General features: G+C 33.5%; 1 protein-coding gene across 1 annotated transcript in view; it reads left to right on the top strand.

Moving 5' to 3' along the window:
• Positions 1 to 17,539, top strand: part of LOC116339666 — a 127,396-nt gene extending 109,857 nt beyond the window's left edge. The window contains exons 8-9 of the mRNA XM_031765683.1: positions 15,413 to 15,445; positions 15,559 to 17,539. Coding sequence (XP_031621543.1) covers positions 15,413 to 15,445; positions 15,559 to 16,010 — 485 coding nt within the window. The 3' untranslated portion in view covers positions 16,011 to 17,539. The remainder of the gene's footprint in view (positions 1 to 15,412; positions 15,446 to 15,558) is intronic.
• The last annotated feature ends 9,666 nt before the right edge of the window (positions 17,540 to 27,205 follow it).

Below are 27,205 nucleotides of genomic sequence, written 5' to 3'. Positions count from 1 at the left end.
ACGCATTGAAATTCCGTGAATCTTTCAGAATGTTATTTTTTTGTGAAAAAAAAACCTGTGCAAAGTCTCAGCTCATTACGATATCATACAAGTATAGCTCCCATACAAAATCCACATTTTTAGTGATTTTTTCAGATTTCTGTATGAAAAGTGTGTTAAAGCTTATTTGTATCGCAAAACTAATGCCAGATTCGGTTTTCTCGTGCCAAAAAATCCCCCAATACACATTTTTATCATATAGTTTTGTCGAAAAAAATTTGTTCGAAATGTGTGACGATCTGTGTCGACAGAAAATCTTCAAGGCATTTGAGGCACGTGTTGCCGGTACAGTAGAGTGCTGAAACTTTGCACATATGTTTGTGGGACCAAGTCTAACATATATAGAGTGTGCTGCGATCAAAATTCGAATTTGTGTATATTCGGGACCACCCTAATGTGTGAGTGATATGAAGAATGAATTCCAACGTATAGAGATATTTTATTTAAATTGCATGTCGTTTGCTGTTTAGTATTTCATGCATATATCTTTTGATGTGACATCGGCATTCGATGTGAGTATGTGTTGTGTTCCTGCTACTGACTCTGTTCTGCGTTTTATATGGATGATGATGTAAAAGTTAATTTTTCTTCGCAGTTGAATGGTCCAACATTAAAATGTAAATTACTCTGGGGCACTTGAGTTTAGTTGGATGTGTATGGCTCTGCATCGAATCCGTCAAACGAATGAGTTGAATATGAATAACGCTCTGCAAATTCCTACATGAATGGATTATGTGCCGGAAAATGCTACTCTTAGCTTCATCGTCCTCTTTCTCTCACTCGGCGTCACACATAAACTGAATACAAATTCGTAATTGGACTACAAGTTGTTTCAGCGTGGAAATTCATGACAATTTCTTACACTTGGACAAACCTTTTAATAATATTTTGACCCGAACAATACAAAAATCTTTTTAGCACTGTTGTGACTTTTTCGGAGCAAAAACTAAATATCATATACATAATTTTAGAATGCAATCAGGGGAAAATATAACGATGTCAAAACTTTCAATAAATATTTTGATAGATTTTCATGAGCGGACCATGGTTCATTCCCAATGTTATGCACTTTATTCCTTTGTCGTCCATGAATTGAATGTAAAACATGCTTAAATTTGTTTCCTGCTATGTAACACGTATTCATTTCAAGTAGATGAGATCAGTTTTATTCGCACAAAAAATATCTTTTACATTCAAATCATGTTACATTTCTCTGGTGAATACCCACAATACGGTCATTGTACAACGCCATAATAAATTAAGTCTTGTCGGGAGACTTGATGAAAGTGACAATTTCGAAAAAAAAACGTCGGCATTTCTTTTGAAAGGCGCAATACATTTGAAGTTACGCATTTTTTGTGAAAGTAAATTAAGAAATTGTATTCGTTTCATTTATGCACAACAAGACGTAATATTATTTTATAGTTTTTGGTTTTTATATTGTTTATATAAAAACAAGTATACCATAATTGAGTCAAATACAGACATGATGTAAAGTCGATGTATTTTGTACGCTTTCCATTTGTCAAGTCGAGCTAAACAGCGTCGAAGTATGCACACTAAAAGTATTCCAAATACAGATCTCAAAGGCATTTTTTAAATATTTGTTAGAGATACGGAGATGGTAGCATTGAACTAATCTGACATACATCTATTGGTATCACATTGTTACTTGAAAACACATGAATAATGAAGATTGTGTTTAAATTCCTTTCTTGAAAATATAAATTCAAAACAATGAAAATGGTGCACAATTGTTCATACAATTTATTTAATTAAAGGTGAAAGTGCAGTTTTCAGTAGTAGTTCAAATGCGAAATATGATAAAAGATTCACCAATTGAAATTCTTTTGAAATAGATAACAATTGGCTCGGTTTTTATTGATGACATTTTACTCCATATTATCTTTATTTGATTGTCTCTTTTATTAGCTAATTGATGTCATATAGTTCATGACTCCAATTACCTGAAAACAGTTTTAACTGTGTCATGATGATCCATGAAAATTATATGACTTATTATAAGACCGAATCATCTGAACTTCATCTCGATCTTGCATTCGACCAGAACAAACAGTTTTTGTTTTTTATATAACAAGGAAAGTCATACAAAGTGTGATAAGTCGAAAATGGGGAATATTTTATGATACAAATTGGTATTAGTGGTTTCAATTTTATTTTAAAAAATTTCCACTATAAAGTATCCAACAGTTTTAAGCGGCGCACGTACAAAGTGTGTTCAAGTGGACTTCTCGTCAAATAGCTTGGTTTGAACTTCTCAAAAAAGTAGAAGTGCTTTTGATTTCATATTGAATAAACGATATTTCAGATCGAAAGTTTGTTTTATCATTGTTCTATTGGGCCTTTTACTCCAACTAAAGAAAAAATCAATACAATATTTGATATTCAGTGCATATGAATCGTTGCGGCGAAACAGTAGCTCTTATTTTTCTCCAAATAATACTGCAACATGAAGTTTTTTTCACACGGTTTATTTGTTGTAATACAACAAATAAACTATTCATAAAAAACGTTATGTTGCAGTATTATTTGGAGAAAAATAAGAGCTACTCTTTCGCCGCAACGATTCATATATGCAAATGCTCAATACACAATGGTAATTGCGTTGAAATGATTACAGCTGTAATTTCGACCGTACAGTGATGGCAAATTCAACTCTGATGCATTTTTCCATTCAATCAAGTTGATTCTACTTCATCATCGTCGATAATGCTCCATGATGGTTACAATGTTTGATAAAAATTCTAAAGAATTTACGATTTAAAATATTTCGTTTAATGCATTAAAAGTTACCATCACCATGAATAGATTTTGATACGCTCGGAACAGCACTATCTCAGGCGAAACTTACTTTCTCTTTTTGATAGAGTTTCTTCTGAAAGAAAAGTAGTTTCATACATTCATATGCTTTTCATTTTCATTTAATCGTCTGTAAAAGAACTTTTATATTTGTACTCTATATTTTGTTTAACCTTCTGCGATTTTTCAGATGAACTTACGTGTTGTTTGGTACATCTGTTGATTTGTAAAAAAGAAAAATTCACAAAGAAAAATCTACCGTAACGGTTTGCCTTTAGCAGAAAATGATCAAGCGTGAAAATATTTCATCGTAATTAACCAAGTGTAAATGTTGCCTTTAAAACTACGGCTTTTGCGGAGCATTTATTATTTGATAAAAACTGAAATGGTTCGCGCATCAAATTGGCCTTCAATGTTCTTGTTACGTTTTACCCAATTAACGATGTATAAACAGGGATGCTTTTGTTTGTTGCGACGCAGTCTAATGCAGTCATTCCAGTAAAGACGTCATAAAATGTGTTTTATGCTTTTTTTGGTAGTTTAAGCCTGATGTTTTCGCTGTCTCTTTTTTTATTTATCTCTTTACTCGCGTATACTGTTCATTTCGTAGAGATGCGCATAAAATTTTTCTAGTTGCATTGTATCGTTTCATTTTATAACCGAATTTTATTAGCAACAACGCGCGAATTATTTACACATTTATCCGGTACGGTTCGTTATCTCTGATATCAGAATATCTATAAATAGCAAGTCTAATCAACGCCCTTGCAAATAGGGACGAAGAAGACGACGTTTAAGTATCGGAAACTGAAAATGTGTTTCGTGTGTGTGTATGTGTATCTGTCATAAAAATGGACTATCAAAAGGGGAAGAGAACGAGAAATATAGTGAAAAAAAAAGAAAGCATAATGACTAAAAAGAAATGGAAAAGCGAAAAAGCGTTGAAAATGTGTGGGAAAAGATTTGATGAGTGATCTTCTTTATTATGATAGAGATATTATTATTTGATTAGTCGAGTGGTCGGTCAGCAAATATTTATATATATGAGCAAAAACGAAAAGGAAGTAAAATTGTTTTCCAAACGGATACTCAAACGAATGACGCCAATGCATACACATAAAGGGCATAAAAACTAAAAAAAAAAATCAGAAAATGAACGCGATGGCTATGTTCAACAGATCGGAAAAAGGTTGATTGCAGCAAACAAGCGAGTAAGACAAAAAATAAGAAAAAAACCATGTCGAAAGCACAAAGTGAATCAAGCGAATACACAAATATAAAAACAATGGGTCTGAAGAAGCGGAAAAATCCGAAATGAAGGAAATTATTTATATTTCCATGGTGCCTGTGCCTGTGCCCATTTCCGTTGCCTGAATGCTTTTTTTCCACCCTTTGAGATGGCCGCATCGCGTCTTAGAAAGAAGAAGAAAAAAATTAATCCTTCTTTCATGGTGTTCCTAATGAGTTTTGTTGTTAGAAGCGCACTTGCGCGCCTCCCAAATTGACCATAGTCAACCGGTTGTGGGATATTTTGTGGTGTTTTCCACCATGGAAGCATCGAAATTTTAATATTTTTTGTTGTATAAAGCTCAATTCGATTTATATAAGTTGATTTATATGCTGCCACCCACTTAGGGTAATGAATATAATTGGGAAAAATGAAACATTTTGGCGATATAAAAAATGAATGAAAATCAACTTGAATTAAATTATAAATTGCACAATTTCGTGTTTTCTCTCAAAAAGTTTTACACCAGTTTTACATCATATTTAATTAAAACCACGATATGCCCAAGGTGTTTTTACTTTCGAAACAAAAAAAATTGAATTTCCCGTGGAATCGAATATCACGTGAAATGCGTACATTGCTTGCGATATGGGCGCGGTATTGAGTTTCCATCACTATTATGTTGCGCTATGTAATTAAAATTTTGAAAATATTCCCTGTCGCTTCTTCGGCTTGATTTTCTCAATTTACGTTCAAAATAATGATGTAGCCGGATTACGGACGAATGGAGATTCCCTTTAATTTGCGTTGTCTTTTTTCTGTTCCGCAAAAGAAGGGCATATTGATTGGTTTTTTTATGCCGTTCCATCTTTCACAAATGTTTTAAACTTATATTTCCTCTCAATCAATCCGAATTTTTTTTGTTCATTCTACTCGTAATTAAAAATGAGCATTCCGGTTGTATATATTAAGTGTTGATGGTTGTATGTTCATTTTTTTACCTGTTTTTTTTTTTTCATGTAAAACAGAATGGTGAAGTATTGAATCACAAAAAGCCTAATTGATATTCCATTAGTGAGTTAGGTCTTTCGTCGTTCATTCTATTTTTGTCACGAGTACATAAAAGAGAAAAGTATATTTCTGTGAACGTGTTGTGCGCCATATACATGATGGATCTATATGTTTGTTTGTGTTAGTGGGTGTAAAGGTGAATGAAAAAAAAAGTTCCGAAAGGTTTTTCCTTTTAGGAAAAAAAAATGTTTAATTGAATCGGCCGGCTGATTGATTTAAATCCTAAAATGGAAATTAATGCCTAAACACCCATTTTCTATCACTCAAGCATTCCGTCGCAAAAGCTATTCAGATGATTGTTTTCGAATTTCGCACGTAAAACGTGCAGTCGCCGACAAGGAGGATAAAAACGAAATTTGAGTTGAGTAAAAAAAGAACACCTTTATAGACCAAATGCTGTTTGGAATTGTGTGCGTGTATGCGTGAGTTTTGTAGCCATCAGCTTCCATTTTTGAACTGTAGCACACTGTGCGATGAGCATGCCATTTACCTGCACGTCTAGTTTCCTCATTCACAGTATTTTACGATTTCACATTCCGAGAAATGCACGCCTCAAATACATTTGACGCAACAGCGCGACACTGCTGCTCGTAAAATACACAAATGGCAAAATTGTCACTCAACTTGAAATATAAAAAAGTTCTTTTCCTTTCATTCGGTCGCAAGTGAAAAAAAAAAATATTTTTGAAAAGCCCATGAATTTGGTTCGTTTATTCCAGCTCATAGCTCTCTAATGTTCAACGTTTTAAGCAAGGATTTAGTATGAATTTTTTTTCGCGTTACTACGCTTAACACGACGTGACGGTGCTGATCAAGAGACAGACGGGTTTCACACCGCTTTTTGTTTGTGAATTCGAGTACCACTTAGAGAAATCTCAAGAGAAATTCAACATAAAACTCTACGCCAAACCAAAATATATATAGACTATTGCACAAAGAAAGTTCATTTTTACGAATGTTCACGCCAACTTTCAGTTACGATTCATACACACGCAGTATATACATCTTTTACGCTTTGAATTCGTTTTTGTTTTCAATATTTTTGTCGATTCTTAATGACTCTGTGTTGATGAAACAATTGAAACCATTTGTTCCGTTCATTACCTGAATGTGTACATTTTTTCCCTCATTTTCTTAATTGCGGCATTTTTCGAGACACCTCTCAACACCAAATTGTTTTTGGCTTTGCGGTGAACCTCAACGAAACGACAAAAAATTCGTTTTGAATTTCGTTCTTTGTTTGATCCTTTGTCGTTTGCCTTCAATTATTTAATGAAATGCTTCCTTATTTGGAATATAAACGCTCGAAAGTGGGGAAAAAAGAACGCAACAGAAACATTGATGAACACAATTGCCAACGCTTTGACCCAGGTTGAAATGTGGGCGTAGTAATTAAGAGGAATAAAGACAGTGACTGACAACGAATTAAAGTGTTCAACTGAATACATATCCAAATTATGGTAATAAATATATGTGTGTCTGGCCGAATGTAAAATTTGTGTCAAATGAAATTCTTTATGCGCAAACCGAATAGATCTAGTGTATAATCCCAGACAAGGTATTTTGTGTAACCGAATTGTAACGAGAAACGTATATAACCGTATACCGTTCGCCTTGCGACATCTAAATTCAACGAAATTGTTCACTTTACTTTGCATTAAAATAGCAGCAAATTAAACGGTGCGATGTGAAAATGGGTGAAGACGTCGTTCGGATCGTTTCGTTCATACGAATGAAGTCTAATGATGACTATTATTGTAATTATTGTAGCAACGAGTTTATCATTTGTTAACTGATGGCATAAAATTAAGCGAGAGATTTTGTAATTCAAATCCGTTTCGCCTGCAAATCTGATTATACCGAAATATGTAAACTTTTATCTATTGGTTCCGTTTTATGTTGTGTGTGAGATAGGCGAGAATACAGACGGAGAAAGAGTGTAAGCGCATTGCATACACTCAATCAAATGTTACCTTTAGCGCAAACGATGTGAAACATTACACATTCAATATATTTGGAGCCAAGCGATAAACATTTGCTGAGGCTCAGATAAAGGCAAATATACATTAAAATTGGGGGCGCACAAACAATCATGCGTGTAATACTCTGTGTATGTGTGCTATTACAGTGTATCAAATGCTAAATGCACACAAATGGGAAATGGTACAGCCACGATAAACATAAATATGTATATATAAACGAAAACACAAAAAATATAATCATATACTCCGAGCCGCAATCATAATTAACAAAAACGGTTTATGTTTTCGCTTCGGTTGTTGTTATTGTATGTACCAAAAACACCAGATTCGACGTCATGTTGACAACAGAAAAAAAGCAACCGAAACGAAAGTGAAACAAAAGTAAACGCTGGTGCGTGACAAATAAAACAATTGTTCAACTTCAAATATTGTCGTTGGCGGTGGCTTTTTTGCGCATACTGTTATAACTGCTTTTACTGCTACAATCGCTATATTTCTGTTGTTCTTGGTGGCGGTTATGAAATAAGTATCGACCCTTGAATTTTGCACGCACATTCTTACCGAAACATGTTCTTTTTTGCCGAAAACAAATGTGTGTAATAATCAAAATACTAAACGCATTTTGTGATAGTAAAACGGCATCGTTCGCGAATGTTTTTGGGGCCGTGGCGCTGATAAGATATGTTTTTTATTCGGAGGGAGGGGGGAAAGCTTTTATGTCAAAAGATTAATAATCGAGCTAATTAGTTAATTTAGCATGTGACATTTGGTGCAGACAGCCAAAATCTGCAAAATTATTATGACTGAATTACATTCCGTATGGGAATATTGGCTTCCTCTTACATACACACATTCGCACATACGCACACACGTCATTCGTACTCCTATTTAATTTCATCATACTAACACGTTTATGTACTATAGTCTGAGAACGAAAGATTATGATCGGCAGCCATCAATATGGATCAGTTTCGTTGAGAGCGGAAAATATTACAATTCCAAAACTAAGAATTTCACTCTTTCCTATCAATTTAACTTTATTTCAATTTACACATTTGTGCAACGGCGCAAAAACTTTAAATCCATTTAGATCCATCAAGGTTCTTTTTTTCGCTTTCAATTTATCACCAATGGATAAAAAAAGGAGTGAATCGAATTGCAGAGACAACTCATTCACACACCACGAAAACTACAACAATACATCACTTAATTTTTCTTATTCTCATTCTTCTTTTTCACTTGAAATTTAACGTGAATAAATTCACTGTTGCATTAACTTTCATTTCGACATCGATAAGGAAAGAGAGGGAAATAGTGAAATATGAAAGGGAAAGGCACACAAAAACTTTTAAAACTTTTCCCTTTTTCGGTACGCCAAGATCCCGAAGGCGTAAAATGGAAAAATGAAGAAAGCAAAAGTAATACAACGAAACCTCATCCATTATTCTTCGGTTGCGCGTTTTCAGTGTTTTTTCTTCTTATTCTTCTCACAATGAACAATAGCGAATGAAGAGAAAAAAAGGTGGATGGCCTGAAACGAACAAGAAAAGAATTTGCGCAAAAGATGAAGGCGGCGATATTTTGAAGAAATGAATGCATCAAATGCAATTCTATGCCCGAAGTGGATTTTTCATTATTTTCCATTTGTGTATATGCAGCATCGACCAACATAGAATGGTCAAGGGAACGAACAAATATAAAGCATATTGGGCAAATGAGAAAATAAAACGAGCACTAAAAGACGGATAGAGAAAAAAGCATCGAACAATATCACGAGCACAATGCTTTGCTGTACCTGAAAATAAAATAGAGAATCAAAACGAGCGCTATATAATTGATTGCCGTACCATTAAAGAACTATTTTTGATTTAGTTTTCGTCGAACACCCAAACACATATACGTCATGAACGAATTGTTGTTTTGTGAAAACGTTCAATCCAAACACACACTCGCACACATACAAACTGTGCCGCATTTCCTTGTCGTAGTTTCAATGCTTTCAATTTTTGAAATTGAAAGCCCAAGGATCGAATTGATGTGAAAAATATCAGGTTTGAAAAAAAATAAAGCACTTGATCTTATTTTTACCTTCAGGATAGAAGAATAACACCGTACAAAGTGAATAGATTGAATGATGGAGTGAGCCAGGAAAAAAATTGTTTTATGTCCGAAAATAGCTTTTCAAGAAAGTACTGAGCACATTTTTTTTCCATCGCCATGGGGAAAAATTAAGAGCAATGACAAGAAAGTAACGTCGACTAAAGAAGAGAAAAAATACATAGTAAAAATGTACAACAAATCGTTTTATTGCTGCAACTTACAATCCATAACTGCAGGCGTGTGTGTCTTGCGTCGACCGCCAAGAGAAAAATAAGGCAAATGTAATGAAGACACTTCACAAGGGAACGAAAGGCAACGGAGGTTGTAAAGTGAAACTTCCATTACATTTTGTATGCGCATAAAGTGAATTTTGTGATTTTCAAAAGAATGATTTTGATCGGATGGTTCGTGTGTCATTTTGTCAAGCAACAAAATGCGAGATAAGAATTGATTTTTTAAGGTGACTGTCGAAGTTTTTTTTATTATAAAATGGAAATTTAATAACAGTGCACGAATAATGACAATGAAAAAGAAAGAAAGACATACAAACTACTACAGACTGTCTAACAAACATGACAACTTCGACTTGGATGTCGAAAAAAAAGGAAATATAATTGAAAAAAAAGAAGAAAACATTTATATTATAATGCAAAAAATGCCATAAAACATCATTTATCACCTGCATGGATGCAACCATATCATATGCAATAGTCATATTTAGCTCCATTTTAGTTTTTACACCTTATTTTTCTCTCTCACACACACATACACACGACCTGTTTCAAATGCCATTTTCTCCGAAACTGTGTCTTAACTTTCAAATCGAAACTTCGAATTGGAAAGTGGTCTTTTTTTTCGTCTTGCATAAATCGATGTATACCAACCAAAAATTTGACCTACATTTAGACGAACTGAAGAGAATTCAGCTTATTTTCTATAAATATTTCAACATTAATGCATATTTTATGCTGAATATTTTCTTCTCCACATTGAGTAGGTATTTTAAAGTTGCTCCGAGAGAGAAGAAAGCATATACATTTTGAAAATTACTTGTACAAAGAAAAAAATGCGAGAGAAAGAAAAACTAAACTTAGAAAAGATCATATATATTCAGGTTGTCGATAAATCTGCACAACATTAAATAGTAAAAAAAAGTCAATATTATGCAAGAAGAAATAATAGAAACAAAAAAAGTCAAAATCTGGCGAAGAGAACACTGTGCATATCATTGACAAGCTCCGATGCAAGTGCACACAATTTTCTCTCAAATGTGATTGTAATGTTTGGGCATACAAAGTACGGTATGTGTTGTTAACGTCATAAATCAAGTTTCGTAACCAAAAAGAAACACGAAAAATGCACAACCATCGTCTTTGATACTACATCCAATCATATCATCTACTCACGTAAATTGTGGTGTTTATCGAAAGTGTTGATTCTTGCATAGAGTTTGTTTCAACCTGCACTCGAATTATTTATTTGACTATAATTGATGATCGAACGATAGCAAAAATAGTCATCATACTCTTTCGCTCTCTCACCATGCACGGATGCAAAGCTTATTTATGCTTCAATTGAAATTTGTTATGAGTAGTTGATTACCTCAAAACTTTTTAAACGTGCACAAGCATTGTTATGGTGGTATTCACTTCTTGCATGCACGTCATACACTTCTCTTTTTTTTCAACGTAAAATATATTTTTAAGTCGGCTGTTTGTTGGAAAATAATCGTTTTAGCAATATGTTTTTGTAACTTTTCATGCTCGGTGCTCGTAAATCATCTGCATGATACTCTCATCGGAGAAATATATATAATAATAATATACTTTATGACATGCAATGTGAAGCCTTGCAATGATAGTGAAGAGATTGAAAGTTTTCATAAACATTACTTTTCGCTTGAACAACGATCTCTGTTTTAAAATGATTAATCAATCAATTTAAAGCGACTTAATTCATCCACACTTGAATTGAATAAAATAGTTTGTTATCGCAAAATTTGCAGCGATTTACAGGTAAACTTTTCAACATTCTACTAGACAACGCCACTTTCAGGGGATTTTCATTTGCACTCATTTTTAGCGGATCAAACAAAAAATAATTTTTATTAAAATGCTGCATACTGTTCCGATAGTGCATTCAAAATACACACGAAATTGGATTAGCTTGATGAAATAGCGCAAGATATACCATCTCTTATTCTCTCCTCTGGGCCAGCTTCTAGGTTTATAAAATGCCTCAAATGGTTTCAAGCATCTTCAATGGTTTTATTTTGCATTGCAAAAACATTTACAATACGATAAATTGTAATTGCGAAAACACAACAGCAAATATTTGTCTTTCCCTCTCTCCCCGAAGAGACACACAGAGTGCGGGAATGTTTATATTACACCAAAAAAATATATAATTCGATGTAATTCTCTTGCTATTTTTGCATTACTTTCGCTGAAATTTCAGATATTTTCGAGTTGTTTCTCGCCATCGTTGCTTGTTTACTGCATTTGTTCAAGCACAAGTTAACTCTGTATGTTTTGAATGTCTAATCTGGTGCTTTTTCGTGCCAAGCTCGTGTTGCAATATATTACCGGCAACAGGATTCGTCTAGCTCCACTTTTTGGCTGCTTTGCGCCAAAACCCATAAATTTTTATCACATACCGGTGTGTGCGGTTTTGCCGACAATCCACTATCAACATTTATTTTTCCATATTTTTATATAAATGTACATAAATTCTTGGTGGCTGCATTTAATCGCAATAATTTTAAGATTCTCTCTCGAGTTAGAGAGCAAAAATCGTGATTTGCTGAAATGTTTTAGTACGTGATGAACAACATACATGCAACTCACCACACATGTGCCGCTGTTGAAGGATTGATCAACTTTAAATCGTGCTATTATTTCAGTCACTTTAAATGCGATTTCATTTGAACGCCCTTTTTTATATTTTGAAAATTCATGCATCTCACCTTCTTTGCTTTTATTTATTCTTCTTCTTCTTTATTTTTTATAAATTAAATATTTCGTCGGAATTGCACGGTTTAAAATGCATTAAGCAAATGTGGTTTTTACGCTATCGACCGTAGCAAATGTTGCAAAATATTATTTTGCACAATTTATTTCCATCTGACGTACACTATTGCGAACATAGTGGCAAGAATAAACAGGCATTATGTTAATTTCGTTGGTCGAATACCATTCTATCCGTAGATTATACCGGCTACATCGGTTACGAAATTCTTTGCATTTATTTGCATTCGTTTCAGCGCGTATTTCTTGTGCCAAAGATTTGAACGGGAAGCGCCAATCTGGACGAAACTTTGCGAAATTGCCGCCAATGAGCGAAGGAGAAAACACACACACAGAGGTATGAAAGACGAATAGCGGGAAAAGTGGTGCGAAATGTCAGAAATATCGGAAAGATCAAGCAGTCACGAAATGCCTTAGGGTTGAAAATGAATGAATTTCCTGGGCAAACTAATATATATAACAGCTCATCGTCGTTGTATGTTAAAATTATCTTCTTTTGTTTTTGAGAGGTAAAGCTTTTCGGTTGACTTAATGGAATTTTGGCATTTTCCCACAAGATTCATTTTCTGTGAAATGAATGTTTCTTGTGATCCAACAGAGAATGGGCATTTGGAGAGCGAACACAAAAAATCGCCGCTATCTATGTGAAAATAACAGACAGATTTAATCAGTATTTTTGCTCATGTTAAAAAAACAAAGTAAAAAATAAATTGTTGGATTTTTCTTTTGAACTCTGATTAAAATATTCATATATAAGCGATGTCAGGGCATAAGCCCCGTAGCTTAAAGTTATAAAATTACATTATCGAATTTAAAAAAAAGTTCACATCATTATCGCAAAATGAATATAAAAAAAAATTACTTTTGCCCGGTGTGACGATGTCACATGCTTTTGCATGATAAACGTTTCGATTGAATCGAAATTATTCACATAGTTAACGTCATTGTTAAAAACCATTTAAAAGCTATTAGCCTCAGTACATTTAAATGGCTACGGTGATAAAAGTATAATGATGTTAATGCCGACGAAAAAAGGTACGTTTCGCTGGCGGAACAGGGAAAAGTGTGTTGCTATAATGTTGCCAGACAAAGACTGCCAGTCAGTTGAAAGAAGAGTGCATGAGAAGTGTGAGAGTGGCAGAGAGGAGGTAGAAGTAAAATTAAATAAATGAAGCCACACGTTTTCCTTTTGTTATTTTTTAGTAAATCAAGTGTCGGTATTTTTTGTATTCCGAAATTCAATTTTCTGCTTTGTTAGTCACAATTTATAATTCATTTTCGCTTTTTCTGCATGCCAACATTTGCTAGCGAATTGCATTTGCTGCACATTCCCTCATTCTTTTTCGCCACATCATTCTCATGCCATCGTATTCTATCTCTCTTTTTTCGCGCCACACTATTATTGGCTTTCAACTTTTCAACGTTATTTTAATTTTTCATTTTTCAAAACCGTGCATAAGGAAATTCAATTTGAGCAGGTGGACTGTGACATGAGTTTCAGTAAAGGATCCAATTTATGGTTTCGACACAAACAAAAATGAGAAAAAAAAGCGAACAAACCAATGAAAGTGGTCGAAAATCGGTTATTTCATATCATAATTGAAATTATGGTTTTGTATTTCATTTTTGCGTGTCAACATATATCCAACTCATAAGAAATATGAAACGTTTGTTAAAAATATATGCTGAAATGTGTAACTAGAGTTTTTGTGTGTGTGTATGTGACAAATTGTATTTATTTTGCAACAAATTTAATTGTGAACGAATGACTGTCAAACTCATTTTATCTTTAAATTTATAATACATTGTATTACTGGGGACGAAGGAAAAGCCAAGCGAATACGTCCATAATGTGTGAGTTGAACGAATGTCAAATTTAATAGCAATTCAGCATGAATTTGTGGAAAATATTTTCGTCGATTGCGAAAGCGAGAGTGAGATGGAGCGAAAGGTGGTGAGAGAAGGATAAAATCGATAAACACGATTATCACATATTATTATGATTCTGAGAACTTTCTTTTCCCCATATCGTCAGTATGTTAAGTGCACATTATTATTCGTACGCTGAGCGAAATTATAATTCAAATTTTTTTGAGAATAATTAGTTTCCGGAAAACTACTTATTTGCTTCCATACTTCCGTGACGGTAAAATTCTGTGAGCGTAAATTAAATGTAATGATCTGATTTGCATGACGTTGTGCAGTTATTCATCTTGTTCATATAAAAGAATAAAATAATGTAATAAACTTTTAGACGGCACTTAATATTTGAATTTCGAATTTCATTTTCTCGGTACTGTGAACACGTTCCCGTTGTTTAAGTTAGAAGTGTTCGTCGTGCACGAGCTCAATTTTTTTTCTTGTTGTTTTTTTTTTCTCTTCTTAAGCTGTGATGGATGCCGTATTAATAATTGTCCACGTAGCAATGTAATTTCCATGTTATCTGTTTCTTACGTTTCGTTTTGAACATTTCCCAGTTATTTTATCTGATGTTTTTTTTCCCCAACTCCCTTAAGCCAAAACTAATTTACTGAAAGAAATGCATCCTCGACAAACATGGATCGAACGAAGATTCAGACGAAAGTAGAAGTAGCAAAAAAGTGAAAAAGAATCATTTTCTAATTTGTTTTCGTGTTGTTTTTCTCTCTGTTTCTTTCCATAATGCCACTTAACATGGGCACGTCTGGTGATTTACACGCGCAATTGGGTGATTTCAAACGCGTGCTTCTCGGCTTTCTGGCGGCTATGCACATCATGGGAAATCTGCTCTTCGAATCGAATAATTCGATTGCTTAATTCGCAACGAATTTAATTTAATGTGACATCGGCTACGTTGACAACAATAACAAATTTACACGTCTCTCTTGCAAAATGGCGATGGAAAATTGTGGACCGCCAACATTCAACTCGACATGATATTTCTATGGTATGACCCGATCCATCTGAACGCCACATGCGCGCCTCATTCAATTGCAACGTCGCTTCATCATCGATAAAACTATTCATTGTTGATGCCATTGCTGTTGACGCTATGCACACCATTGTTCCCGTCGATGAACCACGTTTTCGAATGGTGCGCTCTGGCTCACGACTAAAACTACCAAAAAAAACGATAAACGCCAAACAATGGCTCTTCGACCGGGTAGATGCAGCAAGTGTTATGGTCCACGTTATACATGGTAAAATACATGGTTTACGTCTGCTTGTTTTTTCTTTTTTCAATACATAGTTTTAATCTCTATACTCTCTCTCTCTCTCTACATTTCGTTTCGAATGAATAAAAAAAATATAGGTGAACATCCAGCTGCAATGCAGTTTGCGAACAGTAGCGCAAGTAGTATATTTTTTCCGTCGATTTTTGGTGCGTTCTTCGCACGTAATCGAAATACGGACACTATTCACTTGGACAACGACCAAAGCCAGCTATATAATATTAACGATATGGCCACTGATGATTTCCATTCCATTGTAACTACGGAACAACAGCGACTAAATAAAGCAGTTAGCACTGATGCAATGGCTGCAGCCAATGCACAAAAACACAATCGGCTACACATTGATTACAGCAGTATCACAACGTTGCCAACAATGGTGCATCAAGTGTACGAATTATTATCAGGTCAATTGCACATAATTATCCATACGATTTATAAACAATTTCCAAACACGATACTATGCTGGCTATTCCATTACATTATTGGCACCGTGTCCATTCATTTGCTGTTGGCGACAAACAATAGTTGATTTTAAGGTAAGGCAAAAACGATAATTGAATTGAGGGTCAACGAAGACAAAGTACATACACAAATAACCGAAATAAATTCGGCATAATTCACCCACACACAATCTCACTCAAACATACAACAATACACAAACACCGAAAGAGACACACACACACAATGGACATCAAGAAAAACCAAACAATGCTAAAGAAAACAATCGTAGGCGAACATGATAAATGCAAACCAGAAGTGAATTTGGCATCGCTTTCAATGGAAATTTATTGAGCAAAATAACCACAAATTGCTCGTAGAAAACTTTATTATTACTATTATTATTATTCTATAAGGTAAGATCACTCGTCTTTCTTATGGCGGTAAAAATCTTATAGTTAAATTCGCTCATCGAAAATCTACATAACAACAACAACAAAAAAATCATAGTAGTATATATATGTGTACGGTTATTTCTTGTGCAAATAAAATGTATAATATTTGCATGAATGTGAAAGCAAAACGGTTGAACTCATTTGCCTTGAGCAAATTCGTGGGGGCACAATTGTGCTTACATTGTGTGGAAAGACGAACTTGCCAAATTACATAGATCGTCAACGGAGTGCGCGCCATTCTTTCACCTAAATAAGAAGATAAGGAACAATATGGGCTAATATAAATCATTACAGACAATGTAATTAATTTTAAAACTTTGTAAAAAAAAACCCACAACCAACTCCCATAGCAAACCAACCGAACATTCTTTCATTTTATCTAAAATGCAAAGCAACGTGCAAATAAATCACCCATGAGAGAAATGTGTGAGCGGAATGCAAGTATATGTATATGTGATAGGATCGCGTTTGTGTTAAATAGCCTATGGCTGTCACACATTCGACTTTTTTTTTCTTCGTTCAGAAAGTGTGCGCATTTAAATATTGTACCCGCCATACACCCTCCTCCCAAACCAGTAATATTTATGTGCTCGCGAATTAAATTTAGAAACACTTAAAATATTCACATTCAAAAAAGAAAACTCTTAGTCTAATTAAAAATCAACTGCAGCAAGCCCAAGAAATATTACGCCTAAAAGTAAAATCATAGATTAGCATTAAGATTGATCTGATTTTCCGTTTTATTTTTAGAGAACAAATTTTCGTTTTTTCATTGGTTAGAAATTGAAAAAGATCTACGATTTGAGATTGTTAAAAATTTTTTATTTGGGTGAGAATACAACTAGTTAGACGTTTTTTTATGCATTTGACTATGATAATTGTCATTTTCATTAATTGCAAATCGGTTGAATAGTTTATTTTTGTACATTAATTTATAAAGATGATGCATTCCGATTTCGAATAATTGGCATTGTACTTTTTTTCTCCTGGATTTGAACATTTTTAAATCAAAAAGAAACTATAAACTGAATGTGAGCATAGAGGTGCAGGTGCACTGCACATGATGTGCTTAGAAATTCCCAATAATAAAAAACAAATCTTATAAATAATTCATGATTTGCAAATTAAAGTGTTTTTCAACAAATAAATCATTGAAAAATTTAATTGAAGCATCCAAAATTGATTGGAATTCAATATTCGTTTTTTGAGAATTACAAATTGAATATGAACTGTAAATATAAAAAAAGTAAACCATGTTGATGTTTAAATTAAAATCAAATCACCATAAAACTAAGTTTAAACGTGTGTGTGAACTGTTAAAATACATACACTGATAGAGAAAGTGAGATAAAATGTTTTGGAATTTACAATTAAATGTGTAAAAAAAGAGTTAAAATCGAATATATAGCCATCTATAATTAAGTTATTTTATGTATTAATTTCGATTCACTACAGATATACCAAATATTCAACCAAATTTTCCAAGAATGTTTCATTAAAAGCCAAACAAGTGCGGGACAAAAAAGGAAGCAAACATCGTTTATGCATTTGAAAATTGTATTATTATACATAAAATGAGAACCAATTGACGCTAATTAGATTTCCGGTTGACATAATACCGTGAAATATAATTTTGAAGTTAATCAAATGTACATTGACTGGATTTTGGAAAATCCAATTTTCGTGGCAATCCTTCATTGCGCTCACACATCATATAGGTATTATTTTTATTTTTTAGATTAGATTTTAATGACTTAATACAAAATATAAAATACCAATTTAAATGATCTATCTATCTGTCATTTGTTACGTTCAGTAACAAGGCATGAAAATTATAAATATTTGCCGATACATGAAAGAGCAACATTGATAGATAAGATAGAATGTATTTTGTAAAAAAAAGAGAGTGAACATCATCATCATTCGCGAATGAAGTGTTTTTTATGTGTTTATTTTTAGCGTTTTCTTTCGAACCCAAAATGCATACACCCATACAACATCATATAAATGGGAAATGATTAATATATTTCATAATAGCTTAAGCTGAAGTTGGATTTGTGCCATACGTTGAGTTGGAATGTGGAAAATCGGCTCTTGGTGTAACCGAATAACGAACATCGATTTATCTATGTCGAAATCAATTATCTTTTTGTTTTTGTTTGCCATTTCAGTGCACAAAATATTGAACAAGTGGCAACCAAATACACATAAAAAAAACTGTCTCAAAGGAAATGTGTAAATCATTTATATAAATATAAGGTTATGATGATTAAGGGATGAATCTTATCGTTTCAAGAAAAAAATATATGTGAAAAGAAAAGACTTGTAAATCATGCAAGCAAAGATATTTCGTTATATATGTTTTTAATTGAATGTTCAGAAATTCTATTTCCATGTTAAATTAATCTAAATGAATCGTTTTCGCATAGAATATCATGCTATGTGATTTGAGTTTGCTGTTTCGGATCAAAGAACGATCCATTCGATTTGAACTATATTTCAATTGGGTCAATCTAGATAAAAGAGAAAATCTGAAAATTTTGTAAATAAACTAAATGAAATGTATATCTTATTCACGATAATTGCAGAAATCTAGAGATAAAAACTAAGTATTTATTTATAAATGGATTTGTGTTGTGTGATTTCAAGTTTTCGATGATATGAAATGACCTAAAATATTTCACATTAAACTCGTGGCGAAAATATTCGATATTTCTGTAGAATGGTATTGGTGCAAGAGCCATTGCATATTACAGCTGTCTACCATTCGTGTGCAGCAAATCGAACACATTTTCGATAAATGTTGATAAGAATTGGGCATCGAAATCTATATTCGATGGGCAAAACATTAGGAAATGTAGAGCAATCGCTGAAAAGTTCCGTTACAAAATAATGATCGAAAAGGTAAAGTTTTCGATTGTATCATCCATCGTAAATCAAGACTTAAAACTTTCTATTCGAAATAGAACAATTCATATTAATCATCATTTTTCACTCGAAAATCTATAGACAACAAAATCGAATCAATTTTGGTTTTCATGCGATACATTTACAACATCTCTACAAAATCACACATCGATAATGGTTTCGTGATTTTAATATTTTCAAAATAAATGGAATTATAGCGAACATATAGTGGAAATAAAAAAAAATGCAAGCTAATATGTAAAAAATCATTTTTTTATCTTTTAATTACACACTGAGCATACAAATTGATTGTTGAGAACGAACAATTAAATATGAATTGCATCCTTTTATAGGCTATTCTTATCCTTGCCAACGGCCCAAATTATAATGGCTTATTTTATTCATGACTGAGGGATTGGAAATGGATGTTAAAATGATTGCTCATTTTTCCCAAGATTTTTATTGCCCACTTTTTCAATTGAACATTCAATTCAATCGAATTCAATCAATACACAATCACCAACGATAAACACACTCGCTCACGAAACCAAACACAAACATTCATCAGAATTCATTCACTCTCTCTTCACACACACACACACACACACACACACACACATAGTATATATTTATTGACAAATAACTTTGAATAAATACCTACATAACGAAAGCGTATTTTAATTGATTCGATCCAATGAAATTAACTCCCCATATTCAATAGCCGAAATGAGAAAAAACATGATGCAAACAAAATACGAGGATAAAATCATCCAATTCTCTTGATAATAATAATTATAATAATAACAATATTAATGTGTGTATTGATAAAACAGACGAGATTCATTGAAAAATAAGAGCGAGAAAGAGAAAGATGATTTTATTATTGTGCATTCATTTCAGTAATGGAAAAAATGTAATGAACGTACTTTTGTAAATGAACAGCAAACTGTCAGAGATAATGAATAAAATTTGAAAAAAGGGTCGAAGGTAAAATGCTGAATTATGAAAAATGATGCCAACTTGATGTACTGCCCTTCATTTTAAAAAATATAAAAATGGCACGGTTTGCAATTGGTTCAATTTTCGGTATGATATTTATTGATTATAAATTTCAAACTCTCCATCGAAACGAGATAGAGATTGTATGAAATTTTCTAAATAAATACCCAAAATATCAATAACATTCTCTCTCATATATATTCTATGCTATTTAATAATATTATTGAGGTAAATGTTGAACAACAAAAGAGGTATCTGTGAAGTGTGTAATGGAAAATCATACATTACCTTTAAAATATATACATACTGCATATACATACTATGTACCACTCATATAATGGCGCATCAAATGGAAGAATTTAAACAAGAGCCGAACAAAAAAATAAAATAAAAATCTACAAAAATGAAACTACATGTATTTAGTAACCCTATTAAAAATTTTAAACTAGATTTTTAAGAATTGCATCAACGTTTCATCCATTATGAAATATGACAAAATATAGACACAAAAATTTACCGTATAATATATGAACAAAAAAAGACAAAAAAAAAACATTTAATCAGATGTGAATGGAGATACAACACAAATGCATACTTTTCGTTCAATATCTATTGAATAAAACTTAAAAATATGTATTAAATAAAAAATAAATCGGACTTTTCTTTCATTTGGTTCTTTTTTCGTAGCTTTGTTTTAGTAAAATGCGATCTTGGTAAAATGGATAAGTATGTATTACGTATTCTAATATGTGTGATTGATACAATAATTCTTTCCAAAATCTCTTCACGGCGTGGAGTATGGATGGTGTTATAAAAAGGATGGTGTTATCTGTATTGATGGTGTTATCTGTATTTGTAATCAGGCGCACTTGAAATATACAAAGTTTTCAATCATATGGAATTCGATGTGCGCTATACTCTGATGCGTTGTTGTTAAAGTTAATCATGATGAATTTAATTCGCACTCAAATGCTTCATTTAGTCTGCGACATTACATTGATGAAAGTTCTCAAAGTCACATGTCTGTTGGTTTTTACACAAAATTTGAAATTTTGAATTGATCTACGTCTATATCGATATAGTGAATAATGAAAAATGTTTATTATCAGAATCACAGTAATCTAAGAGGTTAATATAAATTTGAATCTTGGCAAACAGTTCGGTAGGGTAAATAAGTAGCACATTTGTAATTAAACTTCACACTCATTTCAACAAGATCCTTTCATTGTCAGACATTTCAGAGCTGAAGCAAAAATTAGAGTGAAACAATTCATGAATTCCCATAGCGACGGAGGTAAAAATCGATGATATGGGATTTAAGCGACAAATGTTTATTTGAGAATTTGCTGAATCGAATATGAATTTGGAATGAAATGTCGTGTTTCGGCAATTTACTTCGAGTCTCTTTTTTATACAAAAATGCTGCACTCTAAACCGACATCATTTGCTACATCTTCTCACTTCAACATTTTACACATATTGTGAATTGGTGGCGAGAAACATGGGAATCGAAAATGTCATCGAAAACGTCCCGCCATCGATATACCACCAACTGAGTAATAGTCTTTCGATGTGGCACGATACCAAATGCGGAAAGGCAATAAATCGTATAAATAAAACTCAAGCAACTGTGTCACACCAATATTTATTTGTCTAAATCAGATGTAAATTTCTTCTAAATGAAAATGGGGTAAATATAAGTTTCAGCGACAAATGAACGAGTGTGGTGAATTGACATTGTCATTTTTGAACCGGTGGCAGAGGCGACTGAAACTTTTTGCTGTGCACGCAGCAAATAAAAAAGGGAGAGAGAGAGAGAAGAAATCATTTGTTGGTATGGAAAGAAAGCACATCGCCAAATATTGTAGAATAGAAATCGAAACTATCGTTGAACATGCATCTATACGTAAAAGATAATCTGAATCGTTTGAAATCAGAAGCGTGAAGTGAATTCCGTTATTATCATGATCGCATTGGTAGTGAAAGAGTAGAAAATCCCCGTATTTCAAACAACGATGCCAAAACCATTTGAGCCACATTGATTTGGATTTGGCACCACGAAAAACGAATTAAATAATGTCAATGTTGTCTTATTACGTGCGTGTTTGGCGTTCATTTTGACAGAGGGACCAAGCGGAATGGTATAGAGTAAGTAAGAAGAAAATAACGCTGATGGAAATGGAATTTTCTCTCTCGTCTATATCGATAGCACATGGTTTGGTGTACGCGCGCGTTTTCATCAACGCACTATATGCGCCAATGTGTTGTGTTTGCACGTTTACATTTTGAAATTCAATCGATGCCAACTGATTCAATTTCTGTGATTATTGGTATGTTCGTCTGTGTCATTCGTTTCCTGCCATTTTCCATTTGTGTGCCCACTGTCATTTCTCATTTCATGGCAATCATCTAACGCTACAGTTTTGGTCGCTTTTTCTTTTTATGCACAAGCACACGCACATACAAACATACATTCGATGGAATGTCAAGTAGAAAACCAGAAACCGCCGATCATCTATCTTGGTAAAAATTGTTTGTTTTTCTTCGAATCGCTTTCACTATATCTCCCATTCTCCTTTTGGCCATAATGCATTTATTCGCCTTTGTCGTTTGCTTTCGTTTTCAACCTCATTCCACTCATTCCACTCATTCCATCTGATTCATTTTATTTTATGCGCGTTCATTACGTTTCTTGTTACATTCTTTCATTTATTTTCCATTTCTATTCGTTCGTTCGTTACAATAGTCGTCCATTCTGTGTCGCATTTCTTTGCGAATTGACTCCTTTTTTCTCTCGTCTTTTTCCTTGTCAATTGCGTTGCCGTATTTCGGGAATATATCACATTCTTTCGATTTCATTCTGGAAATTCGTCATTTATTTTCATCGATGCCACTGTCCTGAGTGAGATACTTTCTTTTTAATACTTTGCCATTCGGCATGAATGCGAGCTCTTGTTTTTATTATGGCTGTTGCTATTTTGGTCGTGGCACACATAGACCAGTTGACTATTAATCACGTGCAATAATCTTGTTGGCATACTTCTTCACCTGTTTTAGATGTCGATTTGGCGACAACGTCAATGAAATAAAAGACGTTGGCAACACAGTCGCCCGAAGGTCGACCGACAAAACCTCAATGCCTCTCTGAGTATACATTGCAGTACATATTTCATAAGATTTTCACGTTGGCATCTGTCGATGTAACCTGATATATCAAGTATTCATATCGGGTACGTGCCGTACAAAAATTTACATTGTTAAACCATTCATTAAAAAAGCTTGCATCAGACCAAGCAGCCGGAGCGACTACCTATTCTCAATTTGAACATATGTGTGTGTGTGAGCACGGGCGTCATCTATTTTTACTTTTCCGCACACACCTAGTGTGTAAGGTAAAGTATTGGAATCGGTCGAAAAATTAACACCCTCAAAAAACATGTTTTCTGGGTGTTTTAGGAGCCAGGGAACACGAATCTAGCGTTTTTTCGATGTCCGAATGTATGTGCGTGGTACCCTGTACGCTGTATGCTGTACGCTGTACGCTGTATGCTGTACGCTGTACGCTGTACGCTGTACGCTGTACGCTGTACGCTGTACCCTGTACGCAAAAATTTGTTAACACGATAACTTTCAAACAAGAAAAGTAATTCAAAATCTGACTTCACAGGATGATTGGGGGTGCCGAGAAATAGAAACCATTAGATTTTGAGCGACTTTGGTTGACAGAGTGAAGTGTCATGTCTGGTGTGATGCCCATGGCCATCCATGGGAAAAATTCAATTTTTCTTCCAAAAGTGATATTTAATGTATACTTAAACACTCAAAAATGTGTATTGGGGGGTTTTTGGGTACGAGAAAACCGAATATGACGTTAGTTTTACAATAAAAATAATTTTCGATACACTTTTCATACAAAAATTTCAAAAAATTTGGATTTTTGTGTGGAAGCCATGTCTGTATGATATCGTAATGAGCTGAAATTTTGCACAGGTTATTTTTATCACAAAAAAATACCATTTCGAGAGTTTGAAGACATTTCAACGCATATTAGAGGTACCTTCCGAACAAAATTTTGGATTTTTCGCTCAAAAACGAAATGTTGTATGGGAAGTATCCCTAATATGCATTGAAATTTCTTCAAACTTTCAGAATGTTAACTTTTTGTGAAAAAAATAACCTCTACAAATTTTCACATGATTACGATATCATATAGACATGGCTACGATACAAAAATTCCCATTTTTATCGTAAAACTAATGTCAGATTCAGTTTTCTCGTAAATTCTTTGAGTAAAGGATTTGTAATAAATGCATGTTGTGGATCACAGTGCGGAAAAGTTCATCTTACGGATGTAAGACATTTTATTTTTTTATCCGCTTGACGGAAGATATATTAGTGAGTAAACATTTTTTCACGGTTTTCCGCAAACATGCAACATTCATATGATTGGAAACGTGGGCGATTGTTTATGATACCATTTTGAAAATGTTATGCGATGATAATAGAAGAGAACATGGCATCTTTTGCCGAACGCAAAATGATCAAAAAATTCTTGCAAAGCAATAAATCACTTGAAATTCCTCCCGAGAGCACACGATGATAATGCGTCAGTTTATTTGATTGATTTAGATCTCATATGAGTAATTATTGGAGATAATAGAGATTGATATACAGCGTTAAATGCATGGCATAAATATTCACGGTAGAAAGATGTAGTTAGATGATCTTTGTGTCATATTGATGAGGCAAAAATTAAACAGCTTTCCAAATAGACATTTTATCGGATTATCAATGACAAAAGCCAAAACAATTTTCACATCCAATGTTATCTGTGTGTACCATCATCTATTATTTGCATAGTTTCGTACATACGTATGACACTATAGTTTATGATAAAAGTGATAAATCAGGCATTGGTTACAAATCTGTGCAAATGAACTATGTTCATCATCATCATTTACATATGACTTGCGGTCTTTGAGACTTTTCACAGTGAATACGATATTTTATAAAATCCAAAATGGTAATCGCCTTTTCATAGACACAATTCTTTGGCATTGTATATTCTAAGATATTAACATAGATTTATAATTTATTCATTGAAAATTTCAAGTAGCCAAAAATGAAATGAACATCAAACGGTGTCAGTTCAATTCAATAATTCAAACTTAATACATTGCATTTCAATTGGATTGAATCAAATAAGCAATAATCACGAAATCGAGTTTCAAATGCAAAACAATAATAAACAACCAAATCCCATTCAAAGGATGCCAAAAATCACGCTCTACAAAAATACAAGAAAATGCCATTCAACTTGTGTATATGTTTACATGTCATATACATATATTGTTGAAACTTGAAAGTGCTATACATTCAATTTGGTTCGGTACCAATGCCATTTAAAATCAAAATCTATGGCTTGTTTAAAGATTTTGCTACTCGTTTGCGCATATGCATGCTACAAAACATATCCAATCTATCCAAGATATAATGCAACGTCAATAATTTTATTTCATTTCTATATGTGTACATGGATGTGCAGTAAGAGAAGCAAGTTTTTCCAACAAAAAAAAAACGAGCGAAAAGTCAACAGGTGTTGTTGGCATTTCACTACTTACAATGGCAACAGCAACAACAATAATAATCACTAAGGCCAACAACAATACCGGACTCACAACAATGACTTACCATCTAAACAAACGAAGCAAATAATAAAAATGCTAAAATAATACACAAATGGAACGGTCTTTGTTTCGGATGCCATTTTATTTGCAAGTATTTTTCTCGAAATCTATTGTGTTTGTTCTGCCAGATTTGGCAACTAATAAACTCGAGAGCAAGTGAGAACAATTTTAGTATGGTTATTTGCTAAATTCAATGCAACACACATATAAAAACTAAGCGAACAAAATGGAAAAGAAGAGAGAGAGAGAGAGGGAGGGTGGGATCGGGGAAGAAATCAACAACAGACGTGAAATGTTTTGGCACAACAAAAGCATTCCGATGTTGGAACAGTAAAGCATTCGTATTATGTATTGCGATTGAAATTGAGGTATTTCAAATGTTCTCAATTCACATGCATTTGTGCACACTCAGCATAATCTCTTCTCACCTGTTTGGGTTGATATATGTAAATAAATTCGGTATACGATCACGCTCATTGTGTAAATAATCTTTTTGGATGTGATGTTGCAGCATACATCTTGCTGTTTTTCGATACGGTTCCATGGCATAATAGACTCCCACCCTATCTCTCTCTTTCTCACTCTGTCTTTCTCTTGCTCTTTTTCGTATGCTGGCTTGATTTCGGTACGAATGGACACGCATCTTATCACAAAACACTTCAGTTATCCAATTTATGGTAAAATTGCTGCAGCATTTCAATTGCAGCATTACAAGTTTTTGCGCTCACATTTTGGATTTTGTGCGATATTTCCAGCATTTATCGTTTTTCGACATTTTGACCCTCCGGGGCGGAGACCACCACTATTTCAATTTTATTCAGAAATTTCGCATTCAATTTGAAGACTTTACTGCACAAGGAATAATCATTTGAAAACTTTGTTTCGCTGAATATTATACAGAGAAAGGTTCGATGAAAATCCATTTTAGAAAACAACTTTCTCTCTGTCTGAGCATCATTGATTCTTGAATTATATAATATTTAAATAAATACTAGAAGTTCAATTCTTTTCTATTTCAACCCCCGGCGCATCCCTCTTATTCTATGCGAATTTCCTTTTTGCTAGTCCAAGTTGAGCGAAGAGTTTAAAACTTTTCATTGAATCTCTTGACTTCAGTTAATTTGCCGACTGCCAGAGAATGTTTTAAGTTTATATAATTTCACAGTCACAGTTTTCGCAAATATGCCAAAGTATATACAAAGTATAAATTTACGATATGTAAAACCATAAAGTGCTCT

This window comes from Contarinia nasturtii, unplaced genomic scaffold (genome assembly GCF_009176525.2).
Source record: "Contarinia nasturtii isolate CC-2019 unplaced genomic scaffold, AAFC_CNas_1.1 Cnas_scaffold_533, whole genome shotgun sequence".
NCBI lineage: Eukaryota > Metazoa > Arthropoda > Insecta > Diptera > Cecidomyiidae > Contarinia > Contarinia nasturtii.
The sequence above is the reverse complement of the archived record's forward strand: the minus strand, read 5'-3'. Positions and strand labels throughout refer to the sequence as shown.